Here is a 26091-nt window from a genome sequence, read left to right on the forward strand (position 1 = left end):
CACATGCGTACGACCATCGCTGCCGCCTAATTTCAGCAGTTACATACCTTGAGCTGAGTACCCGAAGTTCGTGGTCGCTAAGAGTACCTTGGGCGGATGTGTGCTCCTTCTACCACCACCGAAAACTATATTCAATCACGTGAGCAACAACTGCACCTGATGCACCCTGGCCTTGGTTCATGTCATGCTGACTGTACGGCTCCTATGATCAGCCTCCACACAGAGACGTGATTTTGGCCGCGTGTCGCTTGGTGGAAGCGTGGGATCGATTTGCCACCTGTGGGCGTTGCTCCGAGCGTGTGGTAACGCGGTATCGAATTGGACACCATGGAACAGGATCCAAACTTTGTATGTTTTATTTTCGCGAAAAAAACTGTGCTAACCATAGACGTACGACGGTTTTGACTCGACAGACGGGTATGCTGAGTCGGCCGACTTGGACGATATGAGTGTGGGGAGCGATCAAGTGCTTGATGAAGAGGATGAAGATGTGTACGGTGATATGGATGTTCTCTCAGATGATATGGCACTGGAGCAGTCTGTGGTCGATGTGCGGAAGAAGCCGTACGACGTCGAGTACCGGTGCCTGACGATCGATGACATCGAAACCGCCCAACGCAAAGAATCAGAGCACATTGCTGGGATGTTTATGGTATCTACCGCTGACGCTGCAGTGCTCTTGCGGCATTTTCAATGGAATAAGGAAAAACTCATTGAGCGATATATGGATGAGCCTGACGAGATCAAGTGGGAGGCTGGCGTGCCGGACAGGGACTCTTGCCCGCGTATGCTGGACTTGCCTGACTTTACCTGTGATATCTGCTTCATGTCGGCTGATGATTATGGTGGCCTGATATCAACACTATCTATGCCCTGCGGCCACCGTTACTGCAAATCTTGTTATACCCATTATGTTGAACAAAAGGTGCGGGAGGAAGGCGAGAGTCGACGAATCCAATGCATGCACGAAAAGTGCAAACTCGTTATTGACGAAGATACCATGTCCCAATTGCTGTCACCTGAACTCATGCATCGGTATCGCATCTTATTAGATCGAACGTATGTGGACGACAATCCACATGTTCGATGGTGCCCGGCGCCTGATTGCGACATGGCCGTCGAGTGCGCTGTCACACGCAAGCAGCTATATACCATCATACCTACTGTTCGATGCAACTGTGGCCACGCTTTCTGCTTTGGCTGTGGTTTGGATGGACACCAGCCGGTCATTTGTGCTGTTGTGCGCTTGTGGCTGAAAAAATGTGCGGATGACAGTGAGACGTCCAACTGGATCGGCGCTAATACCAAGGAATGCCCCAAATGCTGTTCGACGATTGAAAAGAATGGCGGATGTAATCATATGACGTGTCGCAAGTGCAAATACGAATTTTGTTGGATTTGCTCGGGCCCATGGTCGGAGCACGGAAACAACTATTACAACTGCAATCGGTACGATGAAAAGGCAGGAGCTGAAGCTCGTGATGCACAGACACGAAGTCGATTGTCGCTAGAGCGCTACCTGCACTACTTCAATCGTTATCGGAACCATGAACAGTCTGCTCGCCTGGATTGGAAGCTGTACTTGAAAATTGAGAAAAAGATGGAGGAACTGCAACAGACAACATCGCTGACGTGGATCGAGGTGCAATTCTTGAAAAAGGCCGCAGACACGCTAACTGAATGTCGTTCGACGCTAAAATGGACCTACTGCATGATTTACTATCTGCAACGGAATAATATGACCGAACTGTATGAGGACAACCAGCGTGACTTGGAGCGTGCTGTTGAGGAGCTATCCGGCCAGCTTGAATCACCGATTGAGCAGGAAACCATACCAGCCATGCGGCAGAAAGTGACAGATCTCACCGCCTATGTGCACAAACGGCGCGAAATCCTCCTCACGGATACGATTGCAGGCTACCAGGAAGACCGTTGGCAGTGGAATGTACCTATATAGATGCCCCATGCAATGCCCGCGCACGAGCCATGTGATGTGTTGGCTGATATCCCATGTCGGCCGAATCGGGTCGGACGGGTCTGAGCGAGCCACTGCTGTGGGGAACGTAAGCGGCCGTGGTGGTGGGCCGGTCGGCTGGGCGGCGAGTTGCCTCTGACCATGTTTGCTACTGTTGGCGCGCGTACCCTTGCTGGCTCACGTACTGTCGCACGCACTGCTGCAATTACACGTGCCTTTTCGACTTCGGTAGGTATGCCTTGAAAAGCGTGACTGACGTGGTGTAGATGTCTCGTAACGAAGTGAAGAATGTTACTGTGTACGTGTCCCGCAACGGTTCTAATACAACAGGTTCGGTGCTGGTCTGATGGGTGCCGGCATTGCTCAGGTTCTTGCGGACGTGGGCAAGTACAATGTCACGCTCGCTGATGTGACGGACAAGGCGCTTGCGAACGGCCAGGGCATTATTGCCAAGTCGCTGTCGCGTATCGCGAAGAAGAAGATGGCGGACAAGTCGCCTGAGGAACAGGAACAGTTTGTCAAGAGTGTGGTCGACTCGATCCATGTGACGACGGATGCTGCCAAGGCTGTGGAGTCTACGGATCTTGTGATTGAGGCCATCATTGAAAACATGAAAATCAAGAAGGAGCTTTTTAGCTTCTTGGACTCCAAGGCGCCTGCAGGTGCCATCTTTGCCAGCAACACCTCGTCGCTGAGCATCTCGGAGGTGGCCAGTGCCACGAAGCGTGAGGACCGCTTCGGTGGTTTCCACGCCTTCAACCCTGTGCCGCAGATGAAGCTGATCGAGATTGTGCGCACGTCGCATACGAGTCCCGAGACGCACGAGACGCTGGTTGAGGTGGCCAAGCGCATGGGCAAGGTGCCTGTGTCGTGCAAGGACTCGCCGGGCTTCATTGTGAACCGTCTGCTCGTGCCCTACCAGCTCGAGGCCCTGCGTCTTGTCGAGCGTGGCGTGGCTTCGCCCGAGGACGTCGACACGGCCATGAAGCTGGGTGCTGGCTACCCCATGGGTCCGTTTGAGCTGGCCGATCTGGTGGGTCTTGACACTATGGAGCACATCGCTCAGGGCTGGCGCGAGTCGGTCGCTGGCACGGAAGACATGCCGGCTGACCTGGTCAAGGAGTCGCCTATGCTCAAGCAGCTGATCAGCGAGGGTAGGCTCGGTCGCAAGACGCCTGAGAAGGGTGGCTTTTACCAGTACAAGAAGTAGAGAGACATTGAGATACTACGTTTCTTTATTAAATGCCCGTGAACAACTGCCAAACACCCTTGGCATAACCGACGATTTCGTCGCCGCCCAATTTGCTCTCTCCGTACAATCGATCGCAGAATGTGATGGGCACTTCCTCGACCTTGTAGTGCAGTGCCTTGGCCCGCACGAGAATTTCCATCTGGAAGACGTAGCCCTTGGACGTCACCTGACGGATGAGCGTATCGATGACAGGGCGCTTGTATAGGCGGAAACTGCCCGTTACGTCTGTCGTGCGCGGATCCAATACAAACGTCGCAAGCACATTGGCACCGCGACTGACGAGCTTGCGCTTCAAATCCCAGCCGTAAACACCCGCTCCCGTTGCTGGTCCCGAATACCGAGTGCCCTGCACGATATCGGCATTCGTGTTCAGCTGCTTGGTGATCATATTGGGAATAAATTTGGGGTGGTGCGAAAAGTCTGCATCCATGATAATCACAAAGTCGCCCGTACAAGCCTCCAGGCCATGAATGTAGGCTGTTCCCAAACCCAGTTTGCCAGCGCGCGGGCGCAGCACGATGCGTTCAGGGCCGTACAGCGCCGCCAGCTGCCGCGCGATGTCCTGTGTGCCGTCAGGCGAGTTGTCGTCTACAATGACGATCTCATAGTCCAGATTGTGCGCTTGGAACATACGACATAAGAGAAACACAATAATAGGGAGATTGTGCCTTTCATTATAAGTGGGGAGGATCACACTGTACTTGTGTGTGGAACCCATCACGACGCCTTGCGACATGGCCCGCCCAAAAGACCGACGGGTGGTGGTGGAAGGGGACCGTGGAGGACACCGCTGACTAACCTGCTCGACTCCACCGTCCCACGTTTTTTTTTGTTGACCGGCGCCACTGACCATGAAAATCAAGGCGCTGACACGCTCGGTGGATGACCATGCGCCTGCGCGGTTAGGAGACGCTGCGCCCGTGCAGCGCAACTTGAATCCGAATATGCATCCTTTTGAGAAGCCGCGTGAATACACACGTGCCCTGAACGCGGCGAAACTCGATCGACTCTATGCCAAGCCGTTCGTCGCGGCGTTCGAGGGCCATATTGATGGTGTCTACTCTATGGCGAGGCATCCAAAGCGTCTCGATGTGATTGCGAGCGGCAGTGGTGATGGAGAGATCCGATTATGGGATGTAAATCATCAACGATGCACCTATACGTATCCACGCGCGCATGCAGGCATCATCCAGTCGCTCTGTATATCACCGCTCACCTTCCACGGCGGAGGTGCCTCGAAGCGCATGCTCTCGTGCTCGACGGACCGCACGATCAAAGTGTGGAATGCTGACCCTGTTCCTGATGGTTTTGGCGAGTATGAAGAGTTTCGTCCGGCTGACGACGACGAGGAGGACAGCGACGACGAAGCGTCGGGTGCGAGAGACGCGCATCTTTTCAGTCTGCAGCCCACCAATTCGACGCCGAAGGAGCCGCTGACTGTGTATCAAGGCAAGACGGCCTTTCATTCGCTCTCGCACCACGCACACCTGCCGCGGTTTGCGTCGGCGTCGAGTACGGTGCAGGTATGGGACTTGAACCGGGGTGGTGGCTCCGATGCGCTGGTGAACATGGCCATGGGTGTGGACGCTGTGCACGTGGTGCGATACAACCAGAGTGAGACCGATGTGCTGGCGAGTGCTGGCACGGACCGTGGCGTGACACTGTATGATATCCGCAGCGGCAAGCCGCTGCACAAGGTGGTGCTTACGATGCGGGCCAACGACCTCGCATGGTCGCCCGTGGAGCCAACGACGCTAGCCGTGGCCAGTGAGGACCACAACATGTATACCTTTGATATGCGCAACATGTCGTCCGCGACGCAGATTTACAAGGGACACGTCGGGGCGGTCATGTCAGTCGACTGGGCGCCTACGGGGCAGAGTCTTGTCACAGGCTCCTATGACCGGACCGTGCGGCTGTGGGACGCCGGCAAAGGTGCGCGCTCACGCGATGTATATCACACCAAGCGCATGCAAAAGGTGTTTACCACGATGTATACGCTCGATGCCCGTTTCGTGCTGAGTGGCTCTGACGACGGCAATGTGCGTCTATGGAAGCATGGGGCCAGTGACAAGCTCGGCATTGTCAATGCGCGCGAACGCGCAAGTCGCGAGTATGCGCAGGCTCTCCGCAAGCGTTGGCACACCGTCGGTGATGTGGCCAAGATTGAGCGCCAGCGCCATGTGCCGAAACCTATCCGCACGGCCCAGAAGCTGAGCCACACCATGACGGAGGCACGTCGCGTCAAGAACGACCGCCGCCGCAAGCATACCAAGAGCGGGGCCAAGAAACCGACCGCTGCGCGGAAATCCGTCATAGTGGAGGAAAAGTCGTAGTTGGTTCTCCGCGATGGCTCCCAAGGCCTTCATTGATCAGCTGCCGCTGGCGACGCGGTATGCACACTTTTACGTCGACGTGCGCATTCACGAGCTGCTCAATGTGCCTGTCACGACAGGCGACTTTTGCGTGGTGTACAAGGTAAAGCATGCCGTGCACCTATCGCGTCGCGCGCCGCAGGGGGACGACGCTGTGCCGTCGCCACAGAGTGACGCGGGCAGCTCGTCCTCTTCTGTCATGGCGTCGAGTGCCTCCCTTGATGATGCTGCATCTGCACGTGAAGGCCTGCGCATCGATACCCGCGTGCAGGACGAGGTGGTCAAGCGACCATGGTATATGTACTCGTCTCCCTCGTCGCGCTCGTCTAGCACACACAAGCTCATGACGCATCAGACGCCCTATGAGCCGATTCGCGCCTACAAGGTCAAGTGGGATGCGAGCATCCAAACCAACATACGCATCGGCATTCACCGGCACCTCATTCGCTCGCGCGAAGAAGAAGCGGGCCAACTGCACTCGTCGTTCCTGCTGCTGACGGTGTACTGGCGCCGCCCTGAGGACGACGACCAGCGGCATCGATTTGGGCAGATCAAGATCAATTTGGCGGAATATGCGCCCTCAACGCACGGACAGCGTACCGAGTTGCGGCAGTACTTGCTGGGCAAGTGTGCCTGCAATGCGCTCCTGCGTCTCTCGATTCACATGCATCGCGTCGACGCGACGCATGCGTACCGCGTTCCACGTATTCAGCAAGGCATCCATGATCCGACGAGCGCACACCACGATGATGTACCCTCTCCGCCGCCCGCGAGCTCCTCATCTAACGCGCCCACTGCTCCCGACACGGATCCGAACCACGGCCTCGAATGGCACTTCAAGCTGCCGATGCCGCTTTTGTACAACTACATGGTCATACCGCCCGAGCACATCGAGCCAGGCACGCGCGCGCCCCTCTTTGACGACGACATCTTGGCCGACCTGCCCGATCCCTCCTCTGGCGACGAAGACAATGCTTCCACGACGTCTGCCAAGTCCCACCACCCAGGCAGCCGGGCGCGTATGCGGTGGAAGCGCATCATGGAGTCGGTGGCTGGCGCCCGGCGCGCACCGACCGATCGTCGCGAGGCGCTTCGATCGTACGCCCGCAGCGAAGCGAGTCGCCAGGGCCGACCCTCTTCGCCTTCGCATCGACGCACGCGAGCCGCGAGCGACTCTGACCAGCATAGTCCTATACCTTCCTCCTAGACTCTACAGATCTTTTTCCGACGACACGTTGCGCAGCGGACTCGGCACGGTGGCTGCATGCGTGTCCTTGTCGGCGGAGTGCAGGATGCCCAAGCGCTTGTCCAGCACCGAGTCTGACATTTGTGGCGGCATGGGCGACGAGGCCGCCGAGCGCGGCGGGCTATGTGACGGCGTGTCGGCACCATGGCGGTACGGCTGCACGGTGTCGTACGGCACCTGGCTAAACAGCACACTCACACTCTCACCGTAGTGCGACCGTCGGATGGTCTCGGCCAGGATGTGGCTGATATCAATCTCCTCAATCTTGCTGCACTGGAGCTTGTTGTTCGACTGCGGCAATGTGTTGGTCACGACGAGCGACTCGAGACTGCTCTTGGCGATGCGCTCGAGCGCCGGCTTGGACAGAATACCGTGCGTCACAATGGCACATACTCGTGCAGCACCACTCTCCTTCAGGCGCTGCGCGGCCAGATCAAGTGTGCCACACGTGTCAGCCATATCGTCGACCAGGACCGCCACCTTGTCCTTCGCATCACCCACGAGGACCATACGCGACACTTCATTCGCCTTCTTGCGCTCCTTGTGGAAGAGCGCAAAGTCCACACCCAGCTGATCTGCGATCGCCGTAGCGCGCTTCGCGCCACCGGCGTCGGGCGACACAATCACCACGCGGTCGATATCGAGCATCTCGCGCATGTACTGCAGCGCGGCCGGCTCCGAGTACAGGTTATCGACCGGCACGTTGAAAAAGCCCTGGATCTGCGATGCGTGCAGGTCCATCGTGATCACATGGTCACACCCAGCTGTCTCGAGCATATTGGCGATGAGACGAGCCGAAATAGGCGCACGACTCTTGTCTTTCTTGTCCTGGCGCGCGTAGAAAAAGTGAGGGATCACGGCCGTCACGCGGCGCGCGCTGGCCGTCTTGCACGCATTGATCATGATCAGCAGCTCCATGAGCGACGTGTTCGGCGAAATGACCTGGCCGTCGTTGCCATACGTCACGCACGACGTGTTGATAATGTACACGTCATGCTCCCGGACCGATTCGTACATGCGGACCATCAGCTCGCCGGCGTCGTTCTTCGAGACACTCGAGCGGCCGAGCGGCACACCCAGGCGCTTACAGATCAGATGCGCCAACTCAGGGTGGCTCGAGCCACAAAACACCTTGATATCCGCCAGCGTGCTCATACTCCGCCCTAGTGAAAAAAAGTGCAAGGGCCTCTGGGTCGTAGGCGGGCGGATAAAAAGCGTGGCTGATGCATACTTCCCATACAGAGAGGCTGGTAGTCTATGTGTGCCGCCATGATGGTACGGTATAAGACGACAACGACCAAGGGGCTCAGGGGCGGCCGCGGCCGCGGCCACCGCGGCCACCGCGACCCCGGTCGGCGCGGCCGCGCGCCGACGCGTCGTCTCTTCGCTTGCCTTTGGGACGCGGCGCATCGTCCACAAGCAAGGTATCAAGCGGCAGGGCATCCGGCAGGATCCAGTACCGCGTATTGTTACCACGAATCGAGAGCGTATCCAGGGACATGGGCTCACCACCACGCACGGTCATCTTGACCGCTTTGAGGTGCGTATTCATCTGGACATCCACACCTGCATGTCAGCACGCCACCACACATACCTGTGACCGTTCCATGCACGACCGTGCCGTTCTTGAGCTCAATGGTCACGCTCTCGTTATTCAGTTTCATCAAAAATCTACATGGTCAGCCTTCGCCCACGCACCTCACGAGCTTCATTGTCGTGGATGGCCAACGACGACGAGCGCTCGATCGACCCCGTCGCTGGTTCCTATCACGTGATGCACATCGAGGGAGCGCGTCCGGTGGGCGCGTCGGGGGTGTGCCTTGCTCCATGGGTATTTCAGGCTTGCTGCCCCTGCTCAAGGACATCCAGCACTCGACGCATGTAGAGGCGTACCGTGGAAAGACGCTTGGCATCGATGCATATGTGTGGCTTCATCGCGGTGCCTACGCCTGTGCGACAGACCTGGCGCTAGGCCGTCCCACGACGCGGTTCATCACGTACGCGATGCACCGCATTCGTATGCTTCAGCACTACGGAGTCAAGCCATACGTCGTGTTTGATGGAGCACAGCTGCCGAGCAAGGCGGGAACGGAACGCGAGCGCGCGGCTCGGCGCCGCGAGCATCGGATGCGGGGCCTGCAGTTCCATGCTGAGAAGCGCGCCTCGGCCGCTCGTGATGCATTTGTGCGCAGCGTCGATATCACGCCCGCCCTTGCGTACGAGCTGATCAAGCAGCTGCGCGTGCACGGTATACCCTATCTTGTTGCGCCATACGAGGCTGATGCGCAGCTTGCCTACCTCGAACGCCACGGCATTATCGACGCCATTATCACAGAAGACTCCGACCTTTTGGTCTTTGGGTGCAACAAGGTGCTGTTCAAGTTGGATACGTACGGGAACTGCCTGGAAATCGACCGTGCGCGCTTCGACAAAGTCAAGCAACTATCGTTCGAGGGATGGACGCACCAAGAATTCCGTCAGATGGCCATTCTCTCGGGCTGCGACTACCTCCCCTCGATTACCGGCATGGGTCTCAAAAATGCACACAAGTTTCTTCGGAAGTATGAGTCAGTGGAAAAGGTGCTTCGAGCTCTGCGTCTAGAGGGCAAGTGGCGCATCCCGCCGACGTATGCCGCCGACTTTGAGCGCGCCGAGTTTACCTTTGCTCACCAGCGCGTGTTCGACCCGCGGTGCAGCGACATGTCCACCCTCACACCCCTTCCCTCTGATGCTCGTGCAGATCTCGTGGCGGCGATTGGCGCGCCGCTCTCTGTGGAAGAAGCGCGCGCCATTGCACGCGGCGACTTGTGCCCGATCACCCGGCGCCACTTTGTGCAGCAGGTCATGACGCCGTCCCAACCTACACTGCGGACCTTTTTCGGAGCAGCCACCGCGCCTTGCAAGACGCCACCGTCCGTACGTGCCGACTCTTCTTCTAGCACGGCCACTACCGCCTCGTCTCTCTTTGATGCCCCGCCGTCCTCTTCGCCCTGCACGTCGCCTGCGCCATCCGACAAGGAAGACAGCGATCCATGCGTATCGAGTCCCGTATCGTCGCCTTCACCACCGCGGCCCGCCCACAGCACGCCCCAGACGACGCCCGGCCTGGCATGGCACGCCGCTACGCCCGACGACGACATGGCGCGTCGCTCTGCCTGGTTCCAGCGCTTCAAGTATTCAGGCGCACGTGCGCGGCACATCGTCTTGCCTGGGACATCGCCGCACACGTCCACACCGCGCCTGGCGCTGGGCAAGCGCGCGTGTCCGACACCGACGTCGCCGTCCAAGCGCCCAGCGATGGATACCCCCAGCCGCGTACATAATGGCAGTGCCAAGCTTCTGCAGTTCCAGTATAGGGAGTCGTAGCATTTACCGCGTGAAATCAATGCGCGTGCGTTGGCGCCTGCGCTCTTCGATGTCGCGCCTTTGCGCTTCTGCCAGAGCGGAGGGCGAGCCGTGTTGCCGGGCAAATTCATCCGCCACGTCCTTGGGCCGCGTGCCGCGCGCGTGATGGCTGCCATACTCATCGATGCCCGTCCATTCGACTAGCTTGGCGCTGATGTGTGGGTTATGAAACGCTCGATTGCGGGCCAAGGCCTCATTGACGTGTATGTCTCGCGCTTTCAAGTCGTGAAAATGCGCCAACTTGGACTGAAGCGCGGGATCAGCCTCCGCGGTCGTTTCGGTGCCCAGACCCCACGTCGGATCGGCGTCGCTCCGCGGCGGTGGGCGCAGAAACGGCGGTACGCTCGCTTCGAGGTGACACTGTGGTCCGCTGTCGTCGTGGGACATGAGTGGAGGAGAGAAACAGCCTTTTTCTATACAGGGGCCTGCCATGCCAGGGGCATATCCTCCTCTTCTACCTCGGGTGCGGGGACCTGATGCGTGGTGCGTCGTGCTGGCGTGAATGTGATGCGTCGTGTGGATGTGCTGCTCGCGCCACTGGGACGACTGCCGTCCAAGGGACCGAGCGGTGTGAGCGCGTCAGCGGTCCGTTCCAGCACCATCTCACTGCCCAGCAGCTCGTCATGCACACCGAGCATGACAGTATCACCGACCTTGATCATGGGCGTCGGTGTCTCCAGTCCCTGGCACATTAGTCGGCGACACATACCGTCAGCACAACATCGGTGCCTGGCGCAGTCGGCGCTTGCGATGAGGCACTCTCGGCCTGCGCCAAATCCAGCACAATGAGCTCCGATGTGTCTTCTACAAGTTCCCACGCACCCTCCTGCTCCATGGGCGGCGGCTCAAAGGCATCGACGCGCTCCCAGGACGCGTCTACGACAGGCGCTGCCATGGACCCGTCGCTCGCCGTTGGTTGGTGGACGGGGGTCTCGCCCCTGTGGAGCACGTGCGCCGTGGCGCCCGCTCGCACGGGGCAGCCCCACGTGGACGAAGGGGCCACGTTGTCATGACGCCACTGGCCTCCCACACGGGGGTTTCTCTGACTCCGCCCGTTACGTGCGCGTTGGATACCTGGCATGGTCCCTGATAAAGTCACATCTATCTGCTGTATCGGTGCGGGGTATGTCGGTGGTCCGACATGCTCTATCATTGCGCAGCAGTGCCCTGAGATCAAGGTCACGATCGTGGATGTGAATACGCAGCGCATCGCACAGTGGAACTCGGAAGATTTCCGGCAGCTGCCCGTCTTTGAGCCGGGTCTTGTGGACGTCGTGCGTGAGTGCCGTGGTCGTAATCTGTTCTTCACGACCGATATCGACGGTGCGATTGAAGAGGCACAGATTGTGTTTGTGAGTGTCAACACGCCGACCAAGACGTCGGGTGTCGGCAGTGGCTACGCGGCCGACCTCCGCTATGTCGAGGCGTCGACGCGCCGCATTGCGTCCGTCGCCAAGACGTCTAAAATCATCGTGGAAAAGTCGACGGTGCCGTGCCGCACGGCTGCGTCCATGCGCGCCATCCTCGAGTCGAACTGCAAGCCGGGCGTCGAGTTCCAGATCCTGTCGAACCCCGAGTTCTTGTCGGAGGGCACAGCGATTCAGGACCTACTGAATCCAGACCGCGTGCTTATCGGCAATCTCGACACGCCCGCGGGACGCAAAGCGGCACAGTTACTGAGTGGCCTGTACCACCACTGGGTGCCGGAGGAACGCATCCTGCACACGGGTCTCTGGAGTAGCGAGCTCAGCAAGCTCGCTGCCAATGCCTTGTTGGCGCAGCGCATCTCGTCGATCAATGCCATCTCGGCTATCTGCGAGGCCACGGGCGCGAATGTCGACGAGGTCGCGCATGCATGTGGCTTGGACCGTCGTATCGGCCCGCACTTTTTGCGCGCAAGTGTCGGATTCGGTGGTAGCTGCTTCCAAAAAGATATCCTCAACTTGTCATACCTCAGCGAGAGCCTCGGCCTGCCTCAGGTAGCCGAGTACTGGCGCCAAGTGATCACTATGAACGAGTTTTCCAAGTCCCGTTTCGCGAAAAAGGTGGTGCAGACGCTCTTTAACACGGTCACGGCCAAGCGTCTGGCTCTCCTAGGCTTTGCCTTCAAAAAGGACACAGGCGACACGCGCGAGTCCCCGGCTATTTCGCTGTGCAAGCACTTCCGCGAAGAGGGCGCCCACGTTGCGATTTACGATCCGAAGGTTAAGCGCGAGCAAATCTACCTTGACTTGTCGGAGCCTGGCGTTGTGGATGATCGTCGGGCGCTGGAGGATGCCATCTCGGTGTGCCCCACCGCGCTGGATGCGTGCCACGACGCAGAGGCCGTGGTGATTGCTACGGACTGGGACGAGTTTAAGCAGATTGACTGGTCTCTCGTCTACAATGTGATGCGCAAGCCGGCCGTGATCTTTGACGGACGCCGCGTGCTCAACATTGCGGAACTGAAAAAGATCGGATTCAAGGTGCACTCCGTCGGTCAAGGTCCCGAGTTGCAGGACAATGTGTGGGTATAGGCAAACGTAGCGCGCATGCTGTGTCGGAACCAAAACCACGTGGTGATGAGCCAGGGGCGGTTGGGGTCTCCACAACGGCGGGGCGTGACATGGTGGCGGCGGTGGACGCTGTTCCCTGCCTCCATGTCGGAGACGTCCCGAGGCGCTGACGCGCCGATACAGCCAGCTCGTAGGGAGAATATCGTACTACCCCACTTTGAAGACTCGTTGGAGCGTCCACCGCGTGTGTGGCTACCTCGCACGGGCGTGTGGGGACAAACCAAGTACCTGATGAGCGGCCTCCTGCCAGGAGCGCGGCGAGTTCCGCGCGAGCTGCCCAAGCAGTCAGAGAGCGGCTCGTCTGTGCCGCATTTGCACAAGCTGCACGAGCAAACGATGCCGCGCATGTACCGGCTGCTGGGCAACACACGCTTGGCGCATCTTCGCGGATACCGCCAGGCAAGCAAGATCGTGGTGATCGGCGTGCACGGTTGGTACGCACAAAGCATCCTCAAAAATATCATAGGCGTGCCTATCGGTACGTCGGCGTTGTTTGCATCGATGATGTCCGAGTCCATTCGGCGCAAGTACGAGGAGGCAGGGGTGCACCTGAGCCCTGATGCCATTACGGAAATTGCGATTCAACACGATGGATGCGTACGAGACCGTGCGGATGCATTCTTGGCAGCCATCGCCCAAAATGCAAAGTGGGTGAATGCGCTTCGCGAGGCTGAGGCCGTGTTTGTGGTCGCACACAGCCAAGGCGCGATCGTGTCGACGTTCCTTCTAGCACATCTGCTCGACAAGGGCCTAGTGAATCCGGAGCGTGCGCGCCTATGCCAGCTGACCATGTGTGGCATCTTCCAAGGCCCATTCCTGCATGTGAAAAACATGATGACTTCATCGTACCTCAGCTACTTCGAGACGGACGCCGCCCGGGAGCTCTTTGACTTCCAGGCTTCCGACTCTGTCGTCTCCATCGCTCATCGGGCGGCGTACCGGCGCATCCTTGCTGCTGGTGTCAAGTGCGTGCACATCGGATCCGTGGATGATAATGTCGTGCCGCTGTACAGCGCACTGTTCTCGTGCGCCGCGCATCCGTCGATTTTACGGGCCGTGTACGTGGACGGGATAGCCTTCCCACAAAAGGACTTTTTGATCATGCTCATTGCCCTATGTGTCCTGATTCGCAACTGTGGCTTCCACGACCACAACCTGCTCACGCTCTTGAGTGCGTCTGTGGCAGGACCCCTGTACACCGGCCAGGGCCACACGAACCTGTACTTGGAGCCGCGTGTATACGACATGGCCACCCAGTACCTTTTCGAGACGTACTCACCCAAATCGTCTGGCGCTTCCGAAGTGCCCTTGGTGGGCATGCCGTATGCCCCACAGCGCTGGAACTCGTACGAACTGCCGTGGAGTCTGCGTGGCCTGCTCGAAGACAGCGTCATCCGCCACTTTTTCATGAAAGATATCCGGATCATGATCAAAGACTATGCTGCGTGGACACCCACGAGCAAGAAGCTCAAGGACTTGCAGCGCCGCCTGGCGCCCATGTCCACCGTCCGTGTGCCCACCGAGCCGTCGGACATGAAGGACGAGCCGTCCGATGCCGACGAAGACGACCCCTTTCTTCCTGCCATGGTCCTGCATCCCAGAGCCAAGCTGTAAACACGTAGCACTATACAACTACTTGGCCCTGCGCTTGCCCGACTTGGGCTTCGGCGCCGTCTCTGCCTCCTCTTTGTCGCCGTTGTCCTCTTCCTCGTCATTGTCCTCTTCCTCCTGGTCGTCGTCGTCGGCGCGGTCGTCTGCCGAGAGAGTCCAGCGGACGCCGTCGCCTTCGCCCTCGCTCAGGCGGCAGTTCCAAATGGGAAGAGCCGCACTCTTGCCCGTCTTGAGCTCCACGTTCTGCACATTCGCCCATTTGCCTGGAATACGCGATACAATCGACGGCAAAGCCAATGCCACATTCTCCACGAGCTCAGCTGGTGTATGCCGATGCAGAAATCCCACCTTGACGGTGCTGCACGAGCCCTTGTTTTGCAAATAGTACGTGGACGCGATCGCCCGGTCAATCGTCTCGGCCAAGTGCTTCTTGTTGGTTAGATCGATAGGCACGGGGAACTTGCGGTCCTTGTAAAATACACTGCCACACAGCTTCGGCAGCATGGCTACAATGCGTTCGTCAGCGAGAAACAGGTCATGGTCTCGCACAAGCTGACGCCTCGCATCAAACGGACGGAACTTGCCTTTGAGCTTCTCCACACCGACCACGCGGTTGACCGTCGTAATGCTTTTCTCCATCAGTAGGTCCTTGTACTCGCGCTGTGGGTCCTTGGTGAGTAGACACACACTCGCATCAGCATCCAGCAGCGGGTGCGCCAGCGGAATGCGCGCTGGCTTCACCTTGCGCTTCGTATCCAGCTGCTTTACCGTGATTTGCAGGAATACCGTGTGATCCGTGTCCTTGGACACACTCGGGCCGATCGGCAGCTCATTTTCGCCGCCGCCCTGCCGCCGACGCTCGGTATAGGCAGCTAGGGCCTTGCAGGCTTTGAGCACCTGTGCGGCATCAACTCGGTCGCTAATCAGCGTAGGCGCCACATTCTGGGCCTTGCTACGCTTTGGAGCCGGCTCCTTCCCCTCTGTGCGCTTCTTGGCGGGCTCCTTGGCCACGCGCTTGGTTCCTGCGCGCGTCGGTGGCATGGCTGTAGCAAAAAAGAGAAACGAGGGCCCATTTTTTTTCTGGCATCATGCATTAACGGGGAATTATGCGCTCCGTCACGGAGAGGCACCACGTCGTACCGCGCGTCCCTTGTCCCCAGAGCATGTCGTCGTCGCCACTTTCGTCATGGTCTGTCCGGTACGACAGCATCGAGCCCAGCGTCACAAAGCTGTCCGCTATACCTGATGCGCTGATTGGATACATGGATCCGAAAACCATGTCCAAGTACGAGCATAGCAGCTCGAAAAAAGTCGGTGTCGTGGAGACATCGGGCATTCAGCAGGCCAAGGCGTGGGAGCTCGCCATGTCTCCGGCGAAGACTTTGCCCATGAACATGATGATGATGTGGATGAGTGGTAGTAGCGTGCAAATTTTCAGCATGATGGTCGTGGCCATGATGATCACCAACCCCCTCAAGGGCATCACCTCGATGAACCATGCGTTTGCCCCCTATCGCTCGCCGACGCACTCGCTTCTCCCACAAATGATCGTATTTGTCCTATGCCACCTGATGGGTGTGGCACTCGGTGTATACAAATGCTGGAACATGGGCCTACTTCCGACCGAAAGCAGCGACTGGCTCGCATGGTACGAGGCACCAATACCCCTGGAGGTGTCTGCTAGTCTAGCTATGTAGTCGGCTCATGCCTGGTTCAGATGTCTGTACATGGTCACTACGACTTTCCAGTCGCTTTTCGTGCTGTACAATAATGTCATGCATGCGCGCCTGCTCGGCCGCGTGCGATCGACGACATGTCTCCCTGCCGGTGAGCTGCATACCACATACCATCCTAGCACCGAGATACACACAAAGGACCCCACGGCCCAGTTCATGGATCGCATGATTCCTCGTCCAAATATCACCTGGATCGTGCCAACGGCGGCCCCTGTCGCCATGCCCATGAGCAGCGTCGTGCGCGCACATGGTACGTGTGGCAGGCGCTGCAATTCGTTGGTCAGCGAAAATTGTCTCAGCGCATCGGTATAGCTCGGCTTCTTCGTGGTCTACGTCAATCAGCTCTACACATACCTCCAATGGAATGTCTACCAGCCGCGAAGGCGTTGCCTCTGTCATTGAAGGAGTCCAGCCACGCGTAGCCATCTGTAGCTCTCCAGCGGCGCTCACCCTTGGCATGATGACTAATTTGGTTCACAGGACGAACCCGTTTATCTGATTAGGATTTAGGTGCGTTGGGCTCCGACGAGCTTTTTCCACCTACACCGTTGGGTCGCCATTCGAAGCCATGGAACCTGTACCGGATCATAACGTGAAAAATGTCCTGGTGCTAGGAGGAAGCTATGGAGGCTCGCATGCTGCGATGGTGCTCGCCCGAAAATTACCGCCCACTCATCGAGTGATTTTGATCGAGCGCAACACACACTTTAATCGTACGTCACCTCATGTACTTACCCTTCTCTAGACCTCTACGTGTTCCCGCGCTACAACATTGTACCCGGCCATGAACACAAAGCATTTATACCATACACTTCCATCTTTTCTGACGCACCGGTTCGTGGGCGCCGTCTGAAAAAGGCGGCCTCGTCTGGGCCGGACCGCGTCGCAACACAAAGCAAGGAAGACGAATCGGCCAGCCAGGCTCGTGGTGATACCCATGCCATTTTCATGAATGTGAGCGATCTGATCTCAAACAATCTTCATGTCGGCTCGGCGCAAGCGCATAAACCGACCGCCACCGCGGACCCGAACGAAGAAGATGTGGCGAGTGATCCGTACGCATACGCAGAGCCGCATCTTGTGGTGTGTGGGCAGGTCGAGAGGATTCGCGACTCGTACGTGACTGTCAAGCAGAATCCCAGCGACTCGAGCGCGAAGCATCCGCTTTGGTCACTGGACACAATTGATATTCCCTACACGCATCTTGTGTATGCTCTTGGCTCGCACATGCCGGACCCACTGCGACACGAAACGTACACAAAGAAGGAAGGCATTGCATGGATGAAAGTGAATCAAAAGCGCATCGATGCAAGTCGAGATATTATCATCATTGGCGGCGGCGCCCTTGGCGTCGAAATGGCCACGGACATCGCCAGTCAGTGCAAGAAGCGTGGCACGTCGAAGAACATTACCCTGATTCATTCACGACAGCAACTCCTACCCAACTTTGATGTCCGCATTCATGAAATCGTGCACAAAGAGCTGTTGGACCTCGGCGTTCATGTCGTGTTGGGCCACCGCCTAGCGACGGCCGAGGGATGCCCGTTGGGCAGCAACATTCGTCAGATCGCCGACACGTCAATGGCGTCTGACGTGCCCAAGGACACAATGGATACGATCGCCAGTGCTCCGCGTCAACAGGTGCGCACCACGCTGGGCCTTGAGCTTGAGTGTGATCTGCTGCTCATGTGCACGGGTCAGCATCCGAATTCAGAGATCATGGCCGAGTTTTCCCCAGGCAGTGTGAATCCCGACTCGCGTCTAGTGCGCGTCTTGCCAAGTCTCCAGGTCATGCAGCCGACACCTGAAGAGGCTGTGCCCCAGCCCTTTTCCATGGTGCCCCCATGCATTGACTGCGACTGTTTTCTCGACAAAAAGTCGGAGGGACTGCATCGCACGGTAGGTGAGGGTCACTCGATGCCGCCCCATTTTAAGAACATATATGCCATTGGCGACGTCGCAGATGCTTTTGGCGCCCTCAACGCTGGATATCAGGCATGGTTCATGGCCGAAGTCGCCGCAGAAAATATCCTGCGCGACATTCTGCGCGTCAGGTCAACGAAGGAGTCGGATGATGGGCCACTGGCGCCAACGGACACCATTCCGCTGGACTCGTTCAAGCCCGGTCCGCCCCTGCTCAAGCTGTCGATTGGGCTGGACAAGCTGCTTGTACAGGGCGCTCCTGAACGCGACACGTCCGTTCCGGGCGAGCCTGTGCGGCCAACCATCACTATGAATGCCAAGCAAAGTGAGGACATGGAGCCGACGCATGCTTGGCGCATGGCTCTCGCCGATACGTCAGACTTGCACGCATAATGTGTGCGCGCGAACGTAGAGGACGGCCAAGTCGATGATTCATAACTGTGCCTCTACATACCAGCCTTTTTATACCTGTAAAAGGAACATGTTCAGAGTATAGAGGGACGATACAGAGCCGATAACACGTTGGCTGGGGTCGAGTATCAGCTGCAAACAATAATGCATAGCAAGAAGAAAACACCTTTACTTCTTCTTGTCGCCACCGGCCTTCTTGGTACCGCGGACCTTCTTGCCACGGCTGATAGGCGTTAGTACACTTACACGCAACATGTCTCACGTACTTCTTACGCTCCTTCCGAAGCTTGCGCGATGGCTTCTCGACCTTGGGGACAATACCGTTCTGTCACTGTTAGTATACATTGCATGCTGGTCCATACATACGCGGACGAGGCGGTAGGTAGGCTCGAAGCGCTGCACGGCATCCTTGCTGTCGTACACGAGAGCAAAGCCCGTCGAGCGGCCGCCACCAAAGTGCGTGCGCATGCCGAATACAGAGACCTGCTCCTTGGGCGTCTTATAGAGCTCGCCCACCTTTTCTTGGAGCTCGGACCTCGACACATTCGGACGAGCGGGGTGGATCACCTCAAGGACCATCTGCCTGCGCTGAAGCAGACGGTTGCTGATGAACTTGCGGGTCCGCAGAGTAATGGGCGAGTTCGGATCCTAGTAAGTTAGTACATGCTCACAGTATGACATGGTGCAAAGAGCCGTGACGTTGCACACGCTCCGCGCACACGCTGTAGTACTCACCATCTTGTGTGACGACGTGAGGCAAGACAAGCGCTAGTGACCTGCTTCTTCGCCTTGCCTACACTCGTCGCCCTGGTGCCGCCCTCTGCCTATAAATCACGTGTTCAACTATATTATCACATGACTATGAAGGGGGTCGCCGATGCGTGCACCTCCACTTGGTGCCGCCCGCGTGAGCCTTGGGACACGCCCCGCCAGCCGAGGCGGCGGTCCTTTCGCACCGTAGCGCACACCGACGGCGCTGCGACGGTGACAATGAGTGCACGCCTTATTCGTAGCCGTGGCAATGCGGACTGGGTTCCCAATGGCCCTTCTTTAGTGACATCGTGGTATATAGCTAAGGTTCTATCCGCTGCACGCCTGGTATCCGCACTGTACTCGATAAGCTTTCCTTGGACGCTGCTACATCTTGGGTGGAGAGACCTGCACGTTAGAAGAGCTCTTTTGCGCCATAGCGTGTACGTACCAGAATGACGCCGTCACCACGCACAAACATCATGTCCGAGTTGCGCTTGATGGCCTGTCATGTAAGCAACATAGCAAAAAGGGGTACCTACCTTCACCGTCTCAGCACCTGTGTCTTCTTCCACATGCACCTCGTAAATCGTCTCTTCCACGTCGCCCAGCATCAAATTCATATGTCCGTCGTATGCGTGCAGAATGCCACGCATTTCTCGATCCCCACGCAGCTTCACAAGAACAGGCTCGCTCAATGAGAAACGGATCAAATCAAATGGCTCATGGATCCCCGCTCCGATATCCGCCATGTTGTGGGTGGTGGTCGTGCAAGGCAGCGGCGATCGACGGGCAGGCCACCATTACATAAGCAAAAGGGTGGTGGGCGGACGACGCCGTCTTGGGTTCCACACGAATTTTCCGTTCCTTCTCGGTATGCTGCGAGCGTGTCTAGGTCACGGCGCGCCCTCGTCGATCATGAGACGAGGCATACACATGTCTCGCATGGCGCACTTGGACTATGTGCCATCGCGGAATCAGCTGCCTTGGCCACCTCTGGTTGTGGGCGAAATGCAAAAGAGCCGCTTGCGCGAGCACTATGAGCGTACGCTGGCCGCGGATATGATGTACATGATGTACGAGCCCACCGGTCCATCCGCGTCTTCCAAAGACTCGCCAGGCGACGGAACGAATGATCGTAGCCGCCGGTGGTCGAATGACTCGCCGTATCACGCCAACCGCCCTGCTCGCGCTCAGCTCGGTAACCGACCGCTCGTGCCTCTGCACAAGCCATTGAGCATGTCGCGGCACATTGAGCATGATATCCCGCGTATTGACCGAATTATCTTCACGGCTTTTTGTCGCGAGGCCATCACGAATAAGCAAGCCCTGCTGCCTCTGCTCGGCCAAATGCGGGCGATCACGGGCCTGCCTGTGCTGGGATCGTTGGCGGACCCAGCCGCTGGTAGCTCGCCCGAGACGGCCGGTCCCTCGGCACGCTACGGCTATCTTCAAGTGCTGCGTGCCAAGCAGGGTGCTGCCTCGTTCCGGCTCCGTGCGGGTATGCCGGTGGGCGTGCAGGCTGTCATGTACGACGACGTGGCGTACGAGTTCATCGAGACACTTACGACGTTCGTGCTTCCGCGTCTGCGTGGCTTTGCCGGCTTGCCGCTCCCTCCTGCGACACAGCCGCTGCTGAGTCCCGCGGCTGTGAGTGGTGTTGTCACGTTCGGCATGGGACCAGAAGCGATGCCGCTCTTTCCCCAGGTGGAAGTCAATCTGGATCAATACCCCGGCCGTCGCTACGGATTCCAAGTAGACTGCGTCACGAACCAGCGTGGCCGCCGTGCGACGGAGCGCGCTCGCACGCTGCTGAGCGGCCTGGGCCTGCCGTTTGTACGTCGTGGCACCGTCGCTTTGTAGAGACATAGTTCCCATCCTCCCAAGAAAGACCTCCACGCGCCGCACGTTTCTCCCTACGGCATGGCAGTGTGCCAGTTTTTCTTGCAGGGGCGATGCCGCTTCGGCAGCCATTGCCGAAATGAGCATCCTGCTCAGGCACGCACTAGTGCGTTTGGCGAGCCGTCGACATTCTCTGCGTTTGGATCGAAAGCCAAGACGACAAGTGCGCCTGAGCCGGAGATTGTGCTGACCAAGGAGGGCATTAGTACGGATATGGGCGCGCAGGGCCGTCCGATATGGCATCTGTCGTGCTATGCGCCTGCGCGCGGTGAGCCTAATTTGATTGAAGGTGTGGATGTGAGTCCAGATGAAGATCGTGTCCTGGCGTACCAGGCCAAGCAAAGCGGACAGGAGGCAGCCTATCTGCAGCATGTACAAACACAAACGCTCAGTGCGGAGCAGATGTACCAGAATGCGAGTATGCATCCGCAAAATGCTTTGCAGAAGGCGATAGCCAACCGGCAACAGTACAAGCAGACGCTGCAGCCTGCCATGCCAGCGTTTGGCGCGGCTTCGTCGAGCGCATCCGCGTTTGGATCCGCGGCGCAGCCGCCTTCCTCGGCCTTTGGTGCTGCGGCCCCGCCCAGTGCCTTTGGGGCACCATCTGCTTTTGGATCTCAGCCGTCTGCGTTTGGATCGGTCGGAAAGCCATCCGCCTTTGGTCAACCCTCTGCGTTTGGTCAACCCTCTGCGTTTGGCGCTGCGGCCAAGCCTTCTGCGTTTGGTCAAGCTTCTGCGTTTGGTCAAGCCTCTACGTTTGGTCAACCTGCTGCGTTTGGGCAGCCATCTGCTTTCGGCCGTGCCGCCCAGACCTCTTCCTTCGGATCCACGTCGCAGCCATCGGCTTTTGGCGCGGCAGCGAAGCCTTCTGCCTTTGGTACACCATCTGCGTTCGGCACTGCGTCTACCCCATCAGCATTCGGTCAGCCATCGGCGTTTGGATCGACAGCTGCACCGTCCGCCTTTGGAAAGGCAGCTGCACCGTCTGCTTTTGGATCGAGTGCGCAGCCATCGGCGTTCGCGTCCGCGGCCAAGCCCTCGGCGTTTGGTCAGCCATCAGCGTTTGGGCAGCCGTCAGCGTTTGGGCAGCCATCAGCGTTTGGGCAGCCATCCGCTTTTGGCCAGCCCTCGGCATTTGGGCAGCCGTCCGCTTTCGGCGCCTCGGCACCATCGTCCGCGTCGGGAAGCTCATCCCAGCCATCCGCCTTTGGCGCACCGTCCGCCCCAGGCCCGGCATCGGTGCCGCCATCGGCTTTTGGTCAGGCCCCCGCTTTCGGGACGCCATCTACGCAGGCCTCTGTGCCCCCACCCGCATCGGCGCCCGTCACTCAGGCGCACACCGACGTCTTTGATGACCAGCGCATCGAGAGCCAGGCCCTGCCTGACGACGTGCGCGCCTGTTTCGAGGCAGACCACTTTGTCTGGGGACACATTCCTGCCGTCGAGCCGCCAGTAGCCTTCTGTACGTAGTCTATACCCTATCCTAGTCAGCCAGGCGATCGCGCTGTGCCTCGGCACAGGCTGGGCATCCACGCACGAGGCGTCGCGCTTGTCGTGCATAGAGCCACGCACGTCGGTCCGCACGTTCCTGGGCTATTCGCCCCGGCGAGCGAGTCAGGTCCGTGGTCGCTCGAGTGCGCCGGTACTGCTGCGTCGTCGTTTCATGCACGGGTGCGAAAACGGCCGGTGGGAGTGGCGGCATGGAAGCGGACGTGACGCAGGTCAGGTGGGCCGCATGCAAGCGACACAAGAACAAGACGATGGGCACCGCCGCAGCAAGAAGCGGCTGGAGGCACACGGTACACAGGGTGCGTGCGTCGCAGACGAGCGCCGCCTGACAGGCTGTGTCGTACTCGGCGAGGCGCTCGTACGCATCACGCTGCAGGACAGCCAGGCCCACGCCCAGCAGCGCATGCTGCGCATGGAAGTTGTGAAAGATCTTGATCAGCGAGGGACGTAGGCCGGGTATCTCGAGGCCGTCCTGGATAGGGCGGATGATGCGGACAGGGTCAATCTCGCCGCTGGCCTGCTCGAGCAAGCCGCGGATATAGGCCGGCTTGTCCTGTGAATAGGCCAGCAGCGTGTCCCAGAGCTCCGCGTCGTCCTGCTGCCGCACAAAGTCCAGCGCCATGTCGACATGCTGGAGGCGCTCCAGGATCAGCTGCAAGGCGCCCACGACATCGCCCGTTCGGCCGCGCAGGAACACCATTTCCGGCACATAGCTGTAGGTCTCGCAGACGTCGTAGGCGTCTTTGAGTGAGTACGCCGAGCTCATCGTGCGCAGAAACGGCATGAGTCGGGCATAGTCAAAGCGGCAGTACAGCCTCAGCAGGTCCATGGCATAGTGGGTCACGAGCGATGGATCACGCTCGTACAAGGCGTCCAAGTACAAGTACGCGTACCACGGATAGGGCTCGAGCTGCGCCATGGCGCGCTGGATGGGAATCGAGTGGGTATATGGCACGAGCAGCGGCATAAGCGCGCTGGAGCGCGGCTCAGTGGAGCCGGCGCATTCCTGATCGAGCTCGACGAGCGTGCCGATGTGGTGCTGCACATCGATCAGCAGATCGTACTCGCGAATGAGATCAAACACGCATGGATCACGCAGGCGCATGTAGTACGTCAGAGCCTTGCCGGGCTGATGTGCGGCCATGTACAGCTGTGCGAGGCACTCGAGCAGCGTGCGGCTGTTTCGTGCGTGATCGCCGATCGCCGCAGCCACCGCCTGCTTCGAGTAGATGTGACTCGGCCATGCGCGGAGCGTCGCCAACAGCTGCGTGGGATCGTGCTGCAGCAGATGCACCAGCACGAGATCGTACACCATCTCACTCAGCTGGGGGTCCTGCGTCGGAATGTGCGGGAGTATCGCATCCACTTGGTGCCGCTCGAGGTAGCAGCACACAAACGTGTCCCACGCGCCTCGGTCGGTCCGGAGCAGCAGCGGCATGAGCGCGGCGGCCTCCGCATACGCGCCACGCTCCTCCATGAGGTACCAAAGATACTCACGCCCAATCGCAGCGACGTCGTATCCCAACGCAGCCGCCGGTGCACTGCCCAGCGCCTCGAGCGCCTCGAGCGCCTGGCGGTACGCGCGCCGAGCGAGAAGCCAGGCAATATGGTCGCGCTCATCCCGCGGGCGCAGCACGCTCAGTTGCCGCGGCGACGCCACGTACAACACAGGGCGGCGCATGTCGTGTTGCCGAAGAGGATCATACCGAACTTCTTGCGCCATGCACATGTGCCAGTCATTCATGCACCGACTCCGCTGCATATCCAGCGCATCACTGCTCAGCTCCTCGCCCTGCCAACTCACGCAGCGCAGCTCGGGCGCGACGCCGTCGTCGTATTCGACACACGCAAGAATGAACATCGACTGAGGCGTGCATGCCATCTCTGCGACGAGGCAGTCCAGCTGCAAAATGTCCGTCACCTCGACAAAGTGCGAGTCACTCGCTTCGCAGATCCGTGCAATCGTAATGCGGTCGCCGTGGGCCACGACAAGCGTGCTCGCATCGCGCCATGCCAACGTGCACCGGGCCAGCTCTGGGCGCGGCGCGTCGTCGGGCGTCGGCATCAGCGTGATCATCTCGTGTGTCTGAGCATGCGCGACACGCACACCGCGGTCATTTGCCCACGCCAGCCAGCGTCCACGCCACGCGAGCGCCCAGATCGGGCCCTCGTCGCTGTGCAGGACGACATCGCGGTGCCCGAACCACCGCTTCTCGCGGTACGTCAGGACGCCGGACATGCCGCCACACACGAACGCACGGCTGGAGCGCGACGCAAAGTGCGGCTCGAGGCGGATCACACGCAGGGGACGCCGCGCGTCAAACTGGTACTGCTCCGACGTCGTGAGCGACGCAATCGCCGCGATGCCGTCCATGCCGGCGCTCGCAACAAACTCGCCCGTCGCGTCGAACACCAGATCCAGGATCGGCGCCGTGTGGAAGCGGAACCCCTTCTCCAGGTGGCCCTCAAGCGAGACAATGTACATCATGCCCGATTGCATGCCCAGCGCCACATGCGAGCGACTCACGGCCATCGCACTGATCGAGTCGCGCACCGTCATGTCGCGCACACTCGCCTGCATGTGCTCTTCATGGAACGCCGGCTCATGCGTATCGGACGACGTCGTACTCAGCGCATCTTCGTCGTGCGATCGATCATCGAGTCCCATGCTCCGCCACAAGGCATGGGCGACAGCGAACCCTGCGGTGTGGCCTCCACTCCCAACGTCGGTGACAGAGCCGCGGAACGCATTTCGGCGTCTACATAACGACAAAGCTACTGGGCGTGTAGCGCTTCGAGTTGTATACGCTCTTTCCAGCCTGTACGTGCCAGCGGCCAGGCACCATCGTGCCACGGGCCGAGGGACAGCGTCAGTACCGCGTTCCATACGAAGAGTGTAGATACATACCTCCCAGCCAGGGACGTCTTTCATGAGCTTCTTTTCGCGCAGCTCGGACGCGCGATCACGACGGTACGCATCGCGGTCTGCCTCAGCAAGAAGCAGCGGGGCCAAGTAAATACGGCTCCAGGCACGCTCACGGGCAAGTTCACTGTCGGTCAGTGCATCGTACGTACCGCCTCTCGACATTGCCGAGGCCCAGGCGCCAGAACCCAAATGCCGTGATGCCGACAGCCGACAGCATCAGCATCACACCACTCGGGCCACGCGCCGGCAGGTTGCGCTTGTACCGGATCGGCGCATAGCCGCCCTGAGGGGGAAGATCTCTGCGGCGTGTGAGCCTGGCTTAGACATACGTACTGCTTGTATGTGACTGTACCATGCACGCACATAGGCGTGTGTGCAGGTTAGCATGACGCTCACGGCGCGTCTCACGAATACGTACTACCCTCGCTCATACTCAGTGTGCTGACAAACAGACAGGAGCCGAGGCCTCTTGGCCGACGACCGCCTAGGCAACGCCCGCGCAAGAGCACGTGATG

At 58.9% G+C, this 26091-nt stretch overlaps 22 protein-coding genes across 22 annotated transcripts; 11 read left to right on the forward strand and 11 right to left on the reverse strand.

Moving 5' to 3' along the window:
* Positions 1-327: 327 nt before the first annotated feature.
* On the forward strand, positions 328-1957 carry MRET_3547 (ariadne-1; the record flags this gene model as incomplete). The annotated part of the gene is made up of 2 exons (XM_027630174.1): positions 328-348; positions 389-1957. 2 exons carry the CDS (start codon positions 328-330, stop codon positions 1955-1957), a joined length of 1590 nt encoding a protein of 529 aa, XP_027486179.1.
* A 159-nt stretch (positions 1958-2116) lies between these two features.
* On the forward strand, positions 2117-3185 carry MRET_3548 (3-hydroxyacyl-CoA dehydrogenase; the record flags this gene model as incomplete). The annotated part of the gene is made up of 3 exons (XM_027630175.1): positions 2117-2203; positions 2242-2273; positions 2306-3185. 3 exons carry the CDS (start codon positions 2117-2119, stop codon positions 3183-3185), a joined length of 999 nt encoding a protein of 332 aa, XP_027486099.1.
* A 28-nt stretch (positions 3186-3213) lies between these two features.
* On the reverse strand, positions 3214-3963 carry MRET_3549 (dolichol-phosphate mannosyltransferase; the record flags this gene model as incomplete). Its single annotated transcript, XM_027630176.1, has 1 exon — positions 3214-3963. One exon carries the CDS (start codon positions 3961-3963, stop codon positions 3214-3216), a length of 750 nt encoding a protein of 249 aa, XP_027486098.1.
* Positions 3964-4078: 115 nt separating this feature from the next.
* On the forward strand, positions 4079-5563 carry MRET_3550 (WD repeat and SOF domain protein 1; the record flags this gene model as incomplete). Its single annotated transcript, XM_027630177.1, has 1 exon — positions 4079-5563. One exon carries the CDS (start codon positions 4079-4081, stop codon positions 5561-5563), a length of 1485 nt encoding a protein of 494 aa, XP_027486136.1.
* A 13-nt stretch (positions 5564-5576) lies between these two features.
* MRET_3551 (uncharacterized protein) lies at positions 5577-6809 on the forward strand (the record flags this gene model as incomplete). Its single annotated transcript, XM_027630178.1, has 1 exon — positions 5577-6809. The coding sequence occupies one exon, from the start codon at positions 5577-5579 to the stop codon at positions 6807-6809; it is 1233 nt and encodes a 410-aa protein (XP_027486137.1).
* Positions 6810-6812: 3 nt separating this feature from the next.
* On the reverse strand, positions 6813-8003 carry MRET_3552 (ribose-phosphate pyrophosphokinase; the record flags this gene model as incomplete). The annotated part of the gene is made up of 1 exon (XM_027630179.1): positions 6813-8003. One exon carries the CDS (start codon positions 8001-8003, stop codon positions 6813-6815), a length of 1191 nt encoding a protein of 396 aa, XP_027485926.1.
* A 151-nt stretch (positions 8004-8154) lies between these two features.
* MRET_3553 (small nuclear ribonucleoprotein D1) lies at positions 8155-8560 on the reverse strand (the record flags this gene model as incomplete). The annotated part of the gene is made up of 3 exons (XM_027630180.1): positions 8155-8414; positions 8443-8519; positions 8547-8560. The coding sequence occupies 3 exons, from the start codon at positions 8558-8560 to the stop codon at positions 8155-8157; spliced, it is 351 nt and encodes a 116-aa protein (XP_027485863.1).
* Positions 8561-8675: 115 nt separating this feature from the next.
* MRET_3554 (exonuclease 1) lies at positions 8676-10214 on the forward strand (the record flags this gene model as incomplete). The annotated part of the gene is made up of 1 exon (XM_027630181.1): positions 8676-10214. One exon carries the CDS (start codon positions 8676-8678, stop codon positions 10212-10214), a length of 1539 nt encoding a protein of 512 aa, XP_027486140.1.
* Positions 10215-10217: 3 nt separating this feature from the next.
* MRET_3555 (HCNGP-like protein) lies at positions 10218-10640 on the reverse strand (the record flags this gene model as incomplete). The annotated part of the gene is made up of 1 exon (XM_027630182.1): positions 10218-10640. The coding sequence occupies one exon, from the start codon at positions 10638-10640 to the stop codon at positions 10218-10220; it is 423 nt and encodes a 140-aa protein (XP_027486141.1).
* A 26-nt stretch (positions 10641-10666) lies between these two features.
* On the reverse strand, positions 10667-11148 carry MRET_3556 (uncharacterized protein; the record flags this gene model as incomplete). Its single annotated transcript, XM_027630183.1, has 2 exons — positions 10667-10936; positions 10963-11148. The coding sequence occupies 2 exons, from the start codon at positions 11146-11148 to the stop codon at positions 10667-10669; spliced, it is 456 nt and encodes a 151-aa protein (XP_027486138.1).
* Positions 11149-11332: 184 nt separating this feature from the next.
* MRET_3557 (UDP-glucose 6-dehydrogenase) lies at positions 11333-12769 on the forward strand (the record flags this gene model as incomplete). The annotated part of the gene is made up of 1 exon (XM_027630184.1): positions 11333-12769. The coding sequence occupies one exon, from the start codon at positions 11333-11335 to the stop codon at positions 12767-12769; it is 1437 nt and encodes a 478-aa protein (XP_027486139.1).
* Positions 12770-12892: 123 nt separating this feature from the next.
* Positions 12893-14422, forward strand: MRET_3558 (uncharacterized protein; the record flags this gene model as incomplete). Its single annotated transcript, XM_027630185.1, has 1 exon — positions 12893-14422. One exon carries the CDS (start codon positions 12893-12895, stop codon positions 14420-14422), a length of 1530 nt encoding a protein of 509 aa, XP_027485927.1.
* An 18-nt stretch (positions 14423-14440) lies between these two features.
* Positions 14441-15460, reverse strand: MRET_3559 (ribosome biogenesis protein UTP30; the record flags this gene model as incomplete). The annotated part of the gene is made up of 1 exon (XM_027630186.1): positions 14441-15460. The coding sequence occupies one exon, from the start codon at positions 15458-15460 to the stop codon at positions 14441-14443; it is 1020 nt and encodes a 339-aa protein (XP_027485947.1).
* Positions 15461-15582: 122 nt separating this feature from the next.
* MRET_3560 (ER membrane DUF1077 domain protein) lies at positions 15583-16116 on the forward strand (the record flags this gene model as incomplete). Its single annotated transcript, XM_027630187.1, has 1 exon — positions 15583-16116. The coding sequence occupies one exon, from the start codon at positions 15583-15585 to the stop codon at positions 16114-16116; it is 534 nt and encodes a 177-aa protein (XP_027486091.1).
* A 5-nt stretch (positions 16117-16121) lies between these two features.
* On the reverse strand, positions 16122-16581 carry MRET_3561 (cytochrome c oxidase subunit 20; the record flags this gene model as incomplete). The annotated part of the gene is made up of 2 exons (XM_027630188.1): positions 16122-16484; positions 16510-16581. The coding sequence occupies 2 exons, from the start codon at positions 16579-16581 to the stop codon at positions 16122-16124; spliced, it is 435 nt and encodes a 144-aa protein (XP_027486177.1).
* A 142-nt stretch (positions 16582-16723) lies between these two features.
* On the forward strand, positions 16724-18471 carry MRET_3562 (pyridine nucleotide-disulfide oxidoreductase; the record flags this gene model as incomplete). Its single annotated transcript, XM_027630189.1, has 2 exons — positions 16724-16868; positions 16901-18471. 2 exons carry the CDS (start codon positions 16724-16726, stop codon positions 18469-18471), a joined length of 1716 nt encoding a protein of 571 aa, XP_027486176.1.
* Positions 18472-18657: 186 nt separating this feature from the next.
* Positions 18658-19227, reverse strand: MRET_3563 (small subunit ribosomal protein S24e; the record flags this gene model as incomplete). The annotated part of the gene is made up of 4 exons (XM_027630190.1): positions 18658-18712; positions 18756-18814; positions 18856-19137; positions 19225-19227. 4 exons carry the CDS (start codon positions 19225-19227, stop codon positions 18658-18660), a joined length of 399 nt encoding a protein of 132 aa, XP_027486175.1.
* Positions 19228-19626: 399 nt separating this feature from the next.
* Positions 19627-19991, reverse strand: MRET_3564 (U6 snRNA-associated Sm-like protein LSm3; the record flags this gene model as incomplete). Its single annotated transcript, XM_027630191.1, has 3 exons — positions 19627-19647; positions 19691-19744; positions 19782-19991. The coding sequence occupies 3 exons, from the start codon at positions 19989-19991 to the stop codon at positions 19627-19629; spliced, it is 285 nt and encodes a 94-aa protein (XP_027486174.1).
* Positions 19992-20115: 124 nt separating this feature from the next.
* Positions 20116-21102, forward strand: MRET_3565 (large subunit ribosomal protein L5; the record flags this gene model as incomplete). The annotated part of the gene is made up of 1 exon (XM_027630192.1): positions 20116-21102. The coding sequence occupies one exon, from the start codon at positions 20116-20118 to the stop codon at positions 21100-21102; it is 987 nt and encodes a 328-aa protein (XP_027486173.1).
* A 60-nt stretch (positions 21103-21162) lies between these two features.
* On the forward strand, positions 21163-22611 carry MRET_3566 (DNA damage-responsive protein; the record flags this gene model as incomplete). Its single annotated transcript, XM_027630193.1, has 1 exon — positions 21163-22611. The coding sequence occupies one exon, from the start codon at positions 21163-21165 to the stop codon at positions 22609-22611; it is 1449 nt and encodes a 482-aa protein (XP_027485904.1).
* A 13-nt stretch (positions 22612-22624) lies between these two features.
* Positions 22625-25318, reverse strand: MRET_3567 (vacuolar protein sorting-associated protein 41; the record flags this gene model as incomplete). Its single annotated transcript, XM_027630194.1, has 1 exon — positions 22625-25318. The coding sequence occupies one exon, from the start codon at positions 25316-25318 to the stop codon at positions 22625-22627; it is 2694 nt and encodes an 897-aa protein (XP_027485902.1).
* A 91-nt stretch (positions 25319-25409) lies between these two features.
* On the reverse strand, positions 25410-26007 carry MRET_3568 (NADH dehydrogenase (ubiquinone) 1 alpha subcomplex subunit 13; the record flags this gene model as incomplete). The annotated part of the gene is made up of 5 exons (XM_027630195.1): positions 25410-25469; positions 25559-25700; positions 25726-25875; positions 25910-25922; positions 25995-26007. The coding sequence occupies 5 exons, from the start codon at positions 26005-26007 to the stop codon at positions 25410-25412; spliced, it is 378 nt and encodes a 125-aa protein (XP_027485921.1).
* Positions 26008-26091: the final 84 nt, after the last annotated feature.

The sequence above is a fragment of the Malassezia restricta genome, chromosome VI (genome assembly GCF_003290485.1).
Source record: "Malassezia restricta chromosome VI, complete sequence".
NCBI lineage: Eukaryota > Fungi > Basidiomycota > Malasseziomycetes > Malasseziales > Malasseziaceae > Malassezia > Malassezia restricta.